Raw genomic sequence first — 13,864 nt, forward strand, 5'->3', positions numbered from 1 at the left:
CTGAGATAGGGCGTTTTTGAATCGGCAGCTGAGATAGAGCGTTATTCAACCCAATTCTCAGGTAGGGTGTTTTCCAATAAAATTCTGAAATATGGCGTTCTTGGAAAGTTTTCTGAGATAAAGCGTTGTTGAAAAATTTTCTGAGATTAGGCGTTTTCGAATTGGCTGCCGAGATAGGTCGATCTTCCACTCAGCCATCGATATACAAATTGTGAGCAGGGGCCGGAATGATGGCAGGACTGATTCATTCAGGACATTGAAAATGCGAACGAAGAATAAATAACTGCATTTTAGATTTCGTTCTATTTTCTTTTCGTCAGTTAATGATTGAAGCGAATTCTGTAGCAATTACTTCCATTTTTTACAATGCACAACAGCAAAACAACGAACGGGCAACACGGACGCAACGCAAGCACAGGAAACATTTGTAACTATGTATGTACATAATACGTAGTCATACAAATGAACGCACATACATAGATATTACATATGTACATATGCATGTGCCTCTCAAAATACTTGTAGCGTTTATTTATATGTATATGGGCATGTTTATCCACTTATGTATGTATAAAATCTTTAACTTCAGTTTTGCATAATTAGAATGTATGCGTTGCTCATATTTATAGCGTATTTAATTTTTCTTTTTCTTTTTTAATGACTCTAGATATTGTAGTTCAATAAATAATCAATCAATCAGTATAGCATTAAAATATATCATATTTTTATGTATTTAATTTTATGCATATAATTTGGTTTTTGTTATTTTTGAAAGCCCATTTAAATCTTTTGGTTTATCTTTTCTTTTTACTTCTAATAGCGGCAATGCGTTTACAGCAAAACTTACTTTATCGCGCTAAAAGTCTAAGAAAATGTTTGCGCGAATATAATAAAAAATTGGAACTGGAAAATACAACTACTACGTACTATCAGTGGCTGCGGCTACTGTGGTATTAATTTTTTCTTTGGGTTATGCACCATAATTTCCGCCATTTTTAATCCAATTTTGATCTATCTTAGTCGTATTCTTATCGATTTCAATAACTCTAATAATTACGGTATCAATTCAGAGGTTTTAAAAGACTTTATTTTGTTTGTGATGTTCTACTTGCGTGCAATTGATCTGTATTGTAAATGTAGGTATTTTTAGATTCGTTTCATTTCTTAGCATTTAAGTATATGGTGAAATGTTGTTCTCTCTCCCTTACAAACATCTCACTTTTTATATTGATTTAAAACAAATATAAACAAAAAATATGTAATGGACATTAGAAAAGAACAAACATGGTATATATAGCTATTAGTTGTTTATGGTTTTTTGTTTTTGTATACTAGAAAAAATCACTAACACCAGCCGCAGCTGAGAAGTGTCACTTAACAGCAACCGCTGCTAGCCGCCCCAGCCTGATTACCAGCACCCGGCAGTGAGGGATTTGTTGGGGAATGCTGTTGTCCAATCTTAATGCCATTTGCCTGCAATTGTATACCGATATTATGGTTAGTGTTGTCCATTTGTTATCTATTATAAATAGGTATTTCTTTTACCTCATTGTTTATGTCGAAAACGCCTTCTTGTATTTTTTCGTAAATCTCTTTTGCGGTATTTATGAATGCCTCTTCTACATTGGCGGCTGTGCGAGCAGACGTCTCCATAAAAACAAGCCCGTGTTCGCGTGCAAAGGCTTCACCCTCTTCTTTTTTCACTTCACGTCGCGAATCCAAATCACTACAAAGAAAAGTATATGCATGCATTAATAAGGCGCATTTGAAAACCAATGATGCGTATTTATGTCAAGGAAATACTGATAATGAATATATATTCTAGGAAAGTACTTAAAATGAACTGGTAGCGAATGAATCATCGCTGTGGTGTCGTAAGTGGCGTAATGGGAGACATGCCCTGTATGGTGTACAGTTGTATGCATGTATGTATTCCAGCAACAACTCTGTGTATATCAGCTGTAGCTTGTTTACCTAAAGGCAAAAATATGCCATACAACTTTGGTCGATTTTCTCTACTTTTGCTTTTGAAATTTCTTTTCGTTTACTGAGTTGGAATTTGGCCCAAATTATAAATTTCATTTCTTTATATGCTAATGAACTTGATAATATACTAACAATTACAGTTTAGTCAAATCAAGAAGGTGATAGGTGAAAAATTTTTTAATTCTTAAACCATTTCCGCTGCATTAGGGATAGACTTGCTGCTATCAAAACTACACCTATGAAAAGTATCCACACTTAGCACCGCTTTTCTTAAGTGTAGGCAATCATGCTTTAAAGTATTAAAGGCCAATCGACATTAAAAAACCAAATTTAGTATATCCAGTATTTACATATTTCGGTTACAAACACGACCTCAACATTAAGCGTATTTCCGGAATCGAATGATATTTTTTATACACACCTTTTGTTGCCAATTAACATAATGACCATATTCGAATTCGAATGCTGACGGGCATCCTCCAGCCATGTAGTCAAGTGATTAAAAGTCTCGCGTCGTGTAATGTCATATACCAATAAAGCGCCGGCTGCACCGCGATAATATGAACGTGTTATCGATCTGCAAAAAATTCAAGTTCTGTGTGAAAACTGTAATAGAGTTACTGGCTCATAAAACACTTACCTAAACGCTTCCTGTCCAGCTGTGTCCCAGATTTGTAGTTTGATTTGTTTGCCATCAATTGTAATCATACGCGCCCCAAATTCCACGCCAATCGTCAAATCATGCACTGGCTGGAAACGCTTATCAGTGAATTGCAGTAAGAGGCAAGACTTTCCAACACCTGAAAATATGGATAAGTTATAAAAATTTGTTATTGTTTACTTAAGAATCGACCTATTAAAAATTAGTCATACGACAATTAGCAAGTGTAATTGCTTTGATTACGCTCGAGTGTGCGTATAATATTAAAAGCATACATGCATACACTCTATAAACCCTTTGAAGCAGCTGTTCAGCTTCGTAGATTCGCATACCATAAATTACATCAATTACAATGACTCAAACCAATTGAGTACACTCAGCGTCACCTAAACAATCAGTTCCTTAGCATATTTAGAAGGATAACTTCATGCTATAAACAAACAACCGAATAGAATCAGATATCAAATTATCCGCCCCTTCCCTTGCTCCAGCAACTAGTAACCCTTATTAAAACATGCAGCACGTATATATGTACATGTGTATATACTAGACTACAGCAACGCCCGCTACAATATCAAAATATCGATTTTCCAAACAATGCTTTCAAGGTATTGTCCTATGCTTTAGTCATCGCTGGTAGCTACAAACACCTGCAACTATTCCAGCACCAGCAAGATGGATAGTGCTCGGAAAGAAACCACTCTCGTTAGTTTTATATTCGAACGCTTAATTAAAGTTTGTATTTCTCTAAATCAGTCGAGCGAAACATAAACGCATGCCATGCAAAAAAGATATTGTAAAAGTTTAAGCTTCATATTTTGCTGAAGCTTGCATACATATGTTTAGCATGCAAAAAAAAAATTCCAAGTAAAATTTTTTTCACTCTTTGTACACCCATCATAACCAATTTTTTGCTCCGTTTGCAGACTCACCAGTATCGCCAATGATGATGTATTTAAATAAGTATGCGTACGACATTTTGTTTATTTAAATTCTATTTATTTTCTTGCTAGTAAATATCACAAACAACTAATTATTTTCCTTAATTCTCGCACAATTGAAACGCAATTCGTGTTGAAGTCGTTCAGTTTTCACTTTTTCTTTTCTTTGTCAATATGTTTGTCACTTTGTTCTTATGTCAAACTGAAGGTTGCCACTTTAGTTTAATTTGGCTGTTATCATTAACCCATCAACGTTTTGTTTCAAAATCCTAATAAGACTTGAGTCATCACTGTAAACAGCATGATAAAAATATAGTAAGGTAGAACCGCTGAGAGTCACTTTTAAATTTCTTGACGTTTCCAAACAATTTAATTTTTAAATTTACCCACAAACTCACGCACACATTTTCATTTTCAATCTCAAGCAACAACAATTTCGAAAAATTTAATTTTTTCATTTTCACTTTTATATGATTTTAAAATGTTGGCAAACTTCAAAAAAAAATCATGGCCAACAAATTGAGAGAACGGTTCTACCTTGCTATACTTTTATCATGGTAAACAGGTAGATAGGGTAATTTCTGATCGGGACGTCGATACAGGCGAGGAATGTAGATATCTACGTTCTTTGATTCAGTTTCATCAAGCAAGTTTAACGGTAATTTTTTTTGCTGGAAATCGAAAACTACAGAAGTTACCAATGGTCAAAGTTCAAAATTAGAACATTTTTTAAATCCAAATTCAGTGAAAGCTCCCATAGACGGACGCTCTAATAAGCGAACATCTCCTTTAAGCGGACACATTCCTTGGAACGAACAATTTTTGGTTTTTTTCTATACAAAATGTTCTCCCATAAACGGACTTTCCGATAAACGCGGACACTTAAACATGTCTAGTTATGAAAAAAATCTCCGATAAGCGGACACGAATCTCTAATAAGCGGGCAATGTTTTTTCGGTCTGATGTTGACTCTTGCACATGTCCATATGTAAATATACACAAGTACATACGTCCATATTCAAAGATGTTCAGGCCGATTCTGAACTCTGCACGGAAACTTCCTGGGAGTTTTCTCTCTTTTCCCTTTCCTCCTATCATGAATAAAAATTCTCTGAGGATTTTTTATATTAAATGGCGGAGTTGATCTGTCAAAAAAGTGTTAAAGAGATTTTTCGAAGCTCGAATTATCTCCACCCAAATTTTCGGGGAAAATGCTACTCCCTGGTAGTTAATTATTGGAGGATTTCTTTCTATATTATATTAAAAATTGGCCTGGTTTTCTTTAAAAAAAAAAAACTTTTATTGCCCCTTTCTTACTGCTTCAGCGAAGCGGGAAATAAGATTTGTCGGCAGAAAAGAAAACGCCATAAATTTGGATTTATTTTCCATTCATTCTGTTTTATCAGTTGAAGAATAAATATTATTTTAATTTAGGAACTCGCAAATTAAGTTTTTTAAATTTTAATATTATTTTTTGCAAAATTCACGTAAGCGGACATGTCCCATAGGCGAACAAAAAGTAGGTGTCCGCTTATGGGAGCTTTCACTGTGTCTCGAAAACGAAAGCACGGATCTCAAAATTTTTGATATCATTCATTATGAAATATGAACGCCACGAACGATAAGATTTACATATGTTGTATGCACCCTCTAAAGTTTTAGCAAAAATCAATTATAACTAAAAAAAATACAAAACACTTTAGGCATACACATGTTTTTTTACAATTTACCTCTTTAAATTTATTACAAAATTTTATAACTCAAAAGCATGTGAAAGAAGCTTTTATCCAAGAACGTAGATAACGTAGAGCGTATTTATCAAGATAAAAGCTCTGATAACTATTGCTTGCCAAGAGCAATATGCTGTCTCCATGGGGCAAAATTTTGCTGATAACATTATAAAATAAAAACTTTTGCAAGTTACATAAAATGTGGCAAAATTTAAAATTGTATACAAGAAAACAAAAAATACCAATTTAGTACAGTTTTTTATAAAAGCTAGCTGATATTTGATTGGCAAATCTTAGTTTAAACCAGCTGGCTCGATCGTTTACATTGCGTACCCACGACAGTCGGGTCTACGTAACCGGAACGACCCAGATTTATATTTGGCCAAGTACTGTCACTCCAGCAACACTCCCCAAAAGCTCTTTGGGGAGCTTGTATGCTGCTACACCAACAACAACAACGTTTAAATTGAATTTAAACCACAGTCATTTTAACCGTGCACTGGAAAAAACACCTTCAGAGAAATTTATTCTTAGGTGATGAGCTCAGGGTATTTTTAATTAGTTCGTGCAAATACAAACCTGTCAATGCACTTTTTGCCATACAACAACTCTGTATCAATGAATAAAGGAGTTGTCAAAAATTTTCATAAACACCCTGTACTTCCGGTATTGCTTTCAAATGAATGAAAATACAACCCTGTCAATGCACTTTTTGCCATACAACAACTCTGTATCAATGAATAAAGGAGTTGTCAAAAATTTTCCAAAACGAAAAAGCAGTGGAAAGAAGAGTGCGAGAAACTACATTTTTCGTATAAAATATAAAATATCAGTTTTAACTCACTATTTTTCATATCAAAATTTTTAAGTCCATAAATTCAATAAGCTTGTTGTTATCTGTATACTGAAATTATAATAGTGGTGACATAAAAGCGGTTAACACGCCCAGTCTAGGGAGAGGAACGACACTTCAGTGGATCTTTCTTTTTCTTATAAGGGAAGAGTTAGAAGAAACATGAAGATGGCGGATAGCACGACGATTCTGCGAAGAAACAGACCAGGAACAAAAGCGAAGGTAAGCAAGTGTCCAGTGCCATGACAATTTGTGGAACAGAACAATTCACAAGGCAGTGAGGATGAATTCAAAATTGCATTTATTAAGATAATCGCGTAGCATATTGCGGTTTAATAATACATAAATGTGTTGCAGGATTTCTGTCGCTGGGCCGATGAGCCGCTGGAAGAAATGGACAGCACCTTGGCTGTGCAACAATACATTCAACAACTAATTAAGCGTGATCCATCAAATGTGGAGTTAATTTTGACGATGCCAGAAGCCCAAGATGAAGGCGTCTGGAAATATGAACATCTTCGGTAAGTATTGTACAATATTGAAAGCAAATGAATTGTATTACTCTTTCCGTTGTAAGTAATTCATTTTACATATAAATAGCCAATTTTGCATGGAGCTAAATGGGCTTGCTGTACGTTTGCAAAAACAATGTTCGCCTACAACATGCACACAAATGACAGCCACCGATCAATGGATATTCTTGTGTGCTGCACATAAAACTCCAAAAGAATGCCCCGCCATTGACTATACACGCCACACGCTGGATGGTGCTGCTTGCCTCTTGAATAGCAATAAATACTTTCCGAGCAGGTAAGTAATAAAAAATTGCAATTAGTTTAAACAATACTTGTTTGTGTGGGACTACCGTGGTCGAGTGTTTAGAGGTACGCACTACCACTCCGTTGGCCGAGTGTTTAATCTTTGGTTCGAGAAACATACAAACAAAAAGTTTTTTCCCATAGCGGTCGCCTCTCGGCGGGCAATGGCACACCTTCGAGTGCATTCCCGTCATGAAAACAGCTTCCCATTAAAAAACCATGTGCCGTTCGAAGGCGGCGTAAAACTGTAGGTCCCTCCCTTTTGTGTGACAACATCTAGGTGCACACCGCAAATTCGAAGTGAAGCTCGGCCAAGCACTAGCAAATCGTCACCTGAAATGCAAAAAGTCATAGCTAATAAACAATTCAAAATTCACTTTTTGATTTATATGTTGGTTTTAATCAAACTACAACTCCCCACATAATTTTTTGCATTTTAGGTGACCAAATGTACAAGTGCCTAAAATTTATATTATTTATTTATTACTTTGGTGTGTCGAAAAATTCCTTAAAGTAGTATTGTATGTAAATAAGATGCAGAAACCAGGGCTGCAAACCACTCCAAAAATTGGTGCGGTGCGGAACCAAACCATTTTCTGGGGTGGTTTTCGGTTCGGTTTCGGCTTTTTTAAATAAAAACGGTTCGGTTCGGTTCAAAACCGGGTTGCAGCCCTGGCAGAAACAGTTGAAAAAAATAATAATTTTTCCCAATTAGAATGTCTGCGGCAATCACAAAAATGCAATTGCCAATATAGAAACTCAGTTGCCATAGTTTATACCATTAGTGTCTGAAACGTCACTGAAGTTCGGTTGTCATCCGTAACGGAACCGTTATTCTACCCTGAAAAAGTTCTCATAAGAAACATTTCTTGCTCAGTGGAGGAACCAATAACTGTCCTTAAATAATTTCAAAGAGCAGTTCAAATAGAATGCCTAAAAAACTAAAATTCCTTGCTAATGTACTCTTATTTAATATTTGTAGAAATATATTTGGTTTCAATACGTAATATTCATGCATGGTACAAATAATAGCACATGAATATCGCCCCTTTTTTAAATGTTTAGTTCTCAAAAAATTCATAAACGCATTTTTCTCTTTCTCTAGGGTTTCAATTAAGGAGTCATCGGTGACCAAACTAGGTTCCGTATGCCGTCGTGTTTATCGAATATTTTCTCATGCGTATTATCATCATGAGCCAATATTCAACGAATTTGAGGCTGAAACGTATTTATGTCACCGCTTTACGCATTTCGTTACGAAATACAATCTCATGTCGAAGGAAAATCTCATTGTACCAATCACTGCGGAGGAAAACGCAACGCCTGGCGAGAGTGAAGCTTAGAGCTTAAAGATACAAAGTGTGGCAAATGGTGTGAAAATGTGAATGTGGCATACAAAAAAAAAAAACAAATAGCATCCATACATCCAAACACGAGATGAAGAGGCAAGAAAAAAGCACATTACAAAAGAACACATAATAGCAACAACAAAACAATAATAACTAGACAAAATCATAAATAGAAAGCCAGTCATTAAATCATTATAATCACGAAAAAAAAATATTAAAAAGGAGGAATTATGAAATTATTGATAGAGGAGAAATTTAAAAAAGAGAATGTATTCAAACAATAAAGAATGGCAAGTAAATCTTTTTGATAAGCATATTGGGATAGGAAGCAGAGGAGAAAGAAATGCACGACTCGACGAAATGTACGTAATAGATGAAAATGCGGCGCAACCGAAGACAGTCCTAGTTGTAGGACGACCGTAAGGCTACCATTTAATGTTATATACTGCATATATAGTTTGACAACTGTTTAATGCAATTTAAAATTAGTATGTACACGTGCGGGAGTTTGCGTGCATATACTTTAAATTGAAATTATGGAGGGCGAATGTTTAAATATAGACAAGAAAAAATATTTAATAACCAATTAAGAAGAGAAAAATGCAAGCAAGAAAGCAAAAAGGAAACGAAAAGCTGCTCTTAAAATGGCAGCTATGTTAAAATAGTATTCTTGTAAAAAAAAATTCCTTTGGCTCAGTAATAAAGCAGACGGTTAGTACGGTTTACTCGCACATCCACACACATACTAATATTAACTCGCTTGCATCTATCTAATTGAGATTGTTGTGCCAGATAATTAAAATTGAAACGGCATTGGCATCATTAATAAACAAAAACATTTGCATTAATTCTACAGCTGAAATTAGTTTCAGTTCAGGTTTAATTCATCCAGGAAAAGTAGCGCATGTCTGTAATCTATTATCATATTTATTAGAAATCATATGTATATGTATACTATATTAAAAAGAAAAATGTGGAATTCAACACAAAATGTTTATTTTTGTTTTTTTGCCTACATATTTTAATGCGACATACTGATAACTAAACACAAAGTCGTAAGAAAAATATCTGCAACCACGAATATGGCTAGACTATGATTCCCCAATTAATTTCAAATGAAAATGAAGTTGTAATTTTTTATGTGAAGATACATATGTAAATAAATACATACATGCATACATATATGTAATTAGAAATACTCAAATAGAAATTCCTAGGCATCAATGCATCAAAGCCCAAACGCTTAACATGCTTCAAGCCGCCAGACAGTCAAAACATCATTAGATGCCTGTCCATTTTAGTCCATTCGATATTTTCATTTAAAAGAAAAACCTTTTAATATTTTAATTTGTAGCAATTTACTTTCAAAAATAGTTTCATAAATAACCTTAACTTAAATAAACTAAATTGAAACAAAATTTAAGTAAACAGTAAATGATTAAACTTTGTAATATTCCAAAAAAAAAAAAACAGAATGAATACACCAACAAAAACTTAACAGATGTAACAAAAAAGGAGAAAAACAATTCATGAGAAACCAATACAAACACGTATTTATAGTCTCCAGTTTTGAATATTTAACAAACAAAAAACCCAAGAATATAAGCAAAATGACAACCATCAAACCACATATAATAACTCGAAATAAGAAAATTCATAAACAATAACAACAAAGAAGAAGAAAAATATATTAATAAACGCTGTAATGAACATAAAAACAAATTAAATAAATAAAAAAAAACATAACAAATTAGTTTTTAAGTACCCAAGTGGTACATATTTAATCTTTTGGAACCATTAGGTAAATTTTCAGAGTACATGTTAACTCTAGATCAGAAGTTAATTTGTCACTGTGAAATGAAGCTTTGAAACAATTGGATATTTGCCTCACTACAAACAATAAATGTTTTTAATGCTGGATTTTCACTAGGCATTAAATGGCAAAATGGTAATGACAAAATTGGGTATTAAAAAATATTCGTGTCATTACGTTAAAAAAATAGTCATTAAATTTTTTGTCATTTCAATGCGTAGTGGAAAGGCACATTGAACAGGTAGTATCAGTAAAGCAGCTGATTTGAATTTTTTTCAAATTATTTGGTCTCGAAAATGTCAAATATTTTTAATTTCTACTCACAAAATTTTTAAATTGTTGAAATCTATTTGCATGTGAATAGCAACTTTTGGAACGCTCGCCCAACTCAACAGCACAACCGCGGATTTCTGGGTCTTGTAAAGGATGGATCAATGCTTCGAGAAGCAACAAATTTACTAAGAAAGAAAGTTTCATAAATTTTAGCTTTTAATTTTTTTCTGTATTTCACATGGCACGCTTTGATTTAGAAGAAAAAAATCAGAACAGCTTTTGACACTTTCGATACTAGAAGGACCAAAAAAACACACGCCAATGTTGTTTTTGCTCTAATGCTACTACCTGTTTGATATGCCTGCGTGGTGGAAATTCGGCATAAAGGGCTTTCTGTTTGAATGATACGAATAATAACACTGGGCAGCAAAATTTTGCGGCGGTTTTCTAGATATTTGGGATGATAAATAACAAAAAACCCATTTTCCCAATTTTTTTTTTCGAATTTCATAGTAGAATAACAATGCAATGTGAACAGCATAAAAATATAAAATTAGGTACCGCAAACACTAGTAGAAAAGGTTAGGTTGGGTTAGGTTATTCTGGCTGGCTGAACACCCAACCACCACCACCAATAGGTCCCTAGTGATGGCAGATGGAAATACAGATTTAGTTAAGTATACATCATTTAGGATGTAAACGGTTTTTGAGAATTTCAGCAGTGCTTGAAGCCCAAGTGTTGTCACGTCTTTAAGATTATTGAACTCTCGAGCTCCGAGATACTTCAATCGTCTGCTAGGGTATCCCTTGATGCCGTCACCATACATTTCCTGCAAACTTCACTGACAGCAATCCCCATTTTGCGTGCGTGCGCTGCCAACATGTTATGTCCTGTTCGGACACCCATCATGGTTCTGCAGTCTCTTCGTGCCAACGATAGTATAAACTAGTAAAAAAAAATGTGATTAAAACATTGACGGATGCAACCTGAAACATACTCAAATTTTTTATCACATCCATAATAATTTTTTTTAAGTTTTGCCCGATTTCAGAAACTAATAATAAGCTTTTCACAGCGAGTTTCCACTTCTAACAACAAAAGCATAAAAAACATGCGCAGGTATGATAAAAGGTGGAATAAAAGGTCACCTGAAATGCAAAAAGACGTAACAAGTCGGCACAAATATTTTTTCGCCGAAATATTAATTTTTACGTGAAGAGTTGCTCGTTCACGACTATTACGATTCGAGCCCAGGTTTCTGATTCTGAGATTTGGCAAAATACTGTCGGTCTATTTCAAATAACATAGACAATAAGAGGGGATAACACGTTATAATTGCAGCGAGTGTGAGTGACAGGAGCGCGTCTTTTCTTTTGCCAAAATACGATGATAAGAGAAGGTACGCCCCTGTTGCTCACAAACGCTACAATTATATGTTGTCCCTTCTTATTATCTAGGTTCTTTGTCTATAAATAGGGTGACCGATTTTGAGGAAATTGTCCCGCTGAATATTTTTTAAAAGTCGGGATTTTTCATATTTGGACCGATTAAATACCGATTTTCTGGGTTTTCTTTATTAATTTAATAGGAGCCTCCGTGAATTCTGGCCCAAAAACCATTTTTCTGAACAAACGTGACAGCAGTTTAGTTATCACAAAAAACATATGGCCTTATTCATAAAAAATAAAGTAGCTTTATAAAAGGCTTATAAATTGGAAAATATATGAAAACGTCAATTTATAAAGCTCTTGAAACCTACTTTATTTTTTATGAATAAGGCCAATAGAATATAAGGGAGCTATAAATATAGCCAGCATCCTTATATTCTATGATTTTTGGTCATTTTGTCAAACTTCTACTCTCGCTATATTACAGTCTACCATTCTTGCTTCATTTTGAGCTTCTTGTAACCATTTGTTCAGTTTGTTGTTTTTTTAGTCAAACATTACTAACTTGAATTTAGTAAAATTATAAAAAATAATACTAGTTTCCTCAAAAAATGCAGAGATATGAATGCAGGGAAATGCGATAATTTTTCAAGTTTTTTCTCTTTTCTTGTTGTTTTAAATAAAACTATGGTAAAATACTATGTTAGTCTTTTTATTATAAAAACAAAATTACAATTACGGATTCGATGCTTTAGAAATGTCCCGTTTTTTGTACACAGAAATCTGGCCACCCTATCTATAAACTATTAAGAGCTGATTATTAAAAAAAACGGCAATTTTTTATATTAAATAAAAAAAAATTAACAATATTTTATTTAAAAAAATTGTGTGGTAGAATCTGGAAAAAATGTGGTAGATTTCAAAAAATTGTGGTAGATCTCAAGTTTTGGAACAAACTTTTTACAAAAATTAAACAAATTCTGCAAGGTTTCACATAAATTGCAAACATTTTAATTAGAATCTAAAAAAAAATTAATTTTAGTATAATAAAGTGCAAGATTTAAGTTGCTAAAATTGCGTTGAGTTTTGGCAATTTTTTTTCTTGAACATGTAAAGCAGTTCCTTCTATATCAAGATATTTTTTGAACATATTTTAAAAGATTTATGCAACCTTACGGAGTGCTGCCAGCTTTTCTTTTTATCACATCACGATGTAGCGAATAAATGTGGCACGTTTCAGGAAACCGCTACTTGCGATTTGCCGATTTTGACAATTCTCAAGTAAAAGTAAACAACGCTTTAGAAACTTTAGATGCACTAAAATTTGCCAATTCTTTCTCAAAAATCGCCGGCTTTTAACATTTTCTCTATTAGTTCTTTTTATAAATCATATATTTTGGAATTTAAAGCAATAAAACCACGTTTCCTGTCAAAAAATCGAATATTGAGATAATTTAATATTTTACAGTTTATTTTATAATCCCATTCTGCCTGTTGTTAGTGTTAAGTGTTGGACAATTTTTGCTCTTAAAATTAAGAAAATTATGTCGAGCAAAAATAAAACTACTCAAAAAAGCGAATATGTGGTAGATTTCAGACCTTGTGTGGTAGATGTGGTAGATGCTGAAAAAAGTGGCAGATCTACCACAATGTGGTAGAAGTGCGATCACTGGTTCAGAGCCACTTTGAGAGAGTAATTTTTGTTTCTCACTAGCAGAGATCGCCCGGGCGAGTTTGTGAAAACTGTCAAACTGCCATAAGAAGAGGAAGTAGTATAAAGATTCCAATTTTAACTAATCAATATATGTATGCCGTTTTTCCAAATAATTAATTCATTAATATGTGGAAAACAATTGAGTGACTTTAATTAAAATTTTTGCGCTCTCCTGGTTTTTTTGGGCAGTTTATTCACTTTTTTGAGAGCATTTCGACTGCTGCTCGAATGGCTGTCGAGATAGGTCGATCTTCCACTCAGTAGTAGATTTCGTACTTACGCTTATTTGCCCAAAGCTATCCTTTTGAAAGTTTGTTCAAATTGGATTTGAACTGTA

The 13,864-nt window shown here is 33.8% G+C and overlaps 2 protein-coding genes across 2 annotated transcripts; one reads left to right on the plus strand and one right to left on the minus strand.

The window, feature by feature from the left end:
• Positions 1-1,065: 1,065 nt before the first annotated feature.
• LOC118742789 (ras-related protein Rab-2A) lies at positions 1,066-3,791 on the minus strand. The gene is made up of 5 exons (XM_036475134.1): positions 3,580-3,791; positions 2,627-2,786; positions 2,408-2,563; positions 1,546-1,726; positions 1,066-1,473 (listed from the first exon to the last, which is right to left on the minus strand). Exons 1-5 carry the CDS (start codon positions 3,623-3,625, stop codon positions 1,375-1,377), a joined length of 642 nt encoding a protein of 213 aa, XP_036331027.1. The 5' UTR covers positions 3,626-3,791; the 3' UTR covers positions 1,066-1,374.
• Positions 3,792-6,061: 2,270 nt separating this feature from the next.
• On the plus strand, positions 6,062-9,808 carry LOC118742790 (MOB kinase activator-like 4). The gene is made up of 4 exons (XM_036475135.1): positions 6,062-6,393; positions 6,529-6,692; positions 6,772-6,981; positions 8,095-9,808. Exons 1-4 carry the CDS (start codon positions 6,334-6,336, stop codon positions 8,330-8,332), a joined length of 672 nt encoding a protein of 223 aa, XP_036331028.1. The 5' UTR covers positions 6,062-6,333; the 3' UTR covers positions 8,333-9,808.
• Positions 9,809-13,864: the final 4,056 nt, after the last annotated feature.

The sequence above is a fragment of the Rhagoletis pomonella genome, unplaced genomic scaffold, assembly GCF_013731165.1.
Source record: "Rhagoletis pomonella isolate Grant_MI unplaced genomic scaffold, Rhpom_1.0 Rhpom_scaffold_00007, whole genome shotgun sequence".
NCBI lineage: Eukaryota > Metazoa > Arthropoda > Insecta > Diptera > Tephritidae > Rhagoletis > Rhagoletis pomonella.

What these genes read in the sequence shown, in the direction of transcription:
- LOC118742789 (XM_036475134.1), bottom strand. Translation starts at nt 3,625, where the DNA reads ATGTCGTACGCATACTTATTTAAATACATCATCATTGGCGATACTG. An exon ending in GCTGGACAGGAAGCGTTTAG is followed by an intron (nt 2,564 to 2,626) that starts GTAAGTGTTTTA and finishes AATTTTTTGCAG; the next exon opens with ATCGATAACACGTTCATATT. An exon ending in TTTTCGACATAAACAATGAG is followed by an intron (nt 1,474 to 1,545) that starts GTAAAAGAAATA and finishes ATACAATTGCAG; the next exon opens with GCAAATGGCATTAAGATTGG.
- LOC118742790 (XM_036475135.1), top strand. Translation starts at nt 6,334, where the DNA reads ATGAAGATGGCGGATAGCACGACGATTCTGCGAAGAAACAGACCAGGA. An exon ending in GACCAGGAACAAAAGCGAAG is followed by an intron (nt 6,394 to 6,528) that starts GTAAGCAAGTGT and finishes AATGTGTTGCAG; the next exon opens with GATTTCTGTCGCTGGGCCGA. An exon ending in TGGAAATATGAACATCTTCG is followed by an intron (nt 6,693 to 6,771) that starts GTAAGTATTGTA and finishes ACATATAAATAG; the next exon opens with CCAATTTTGCATGGAGCTAA.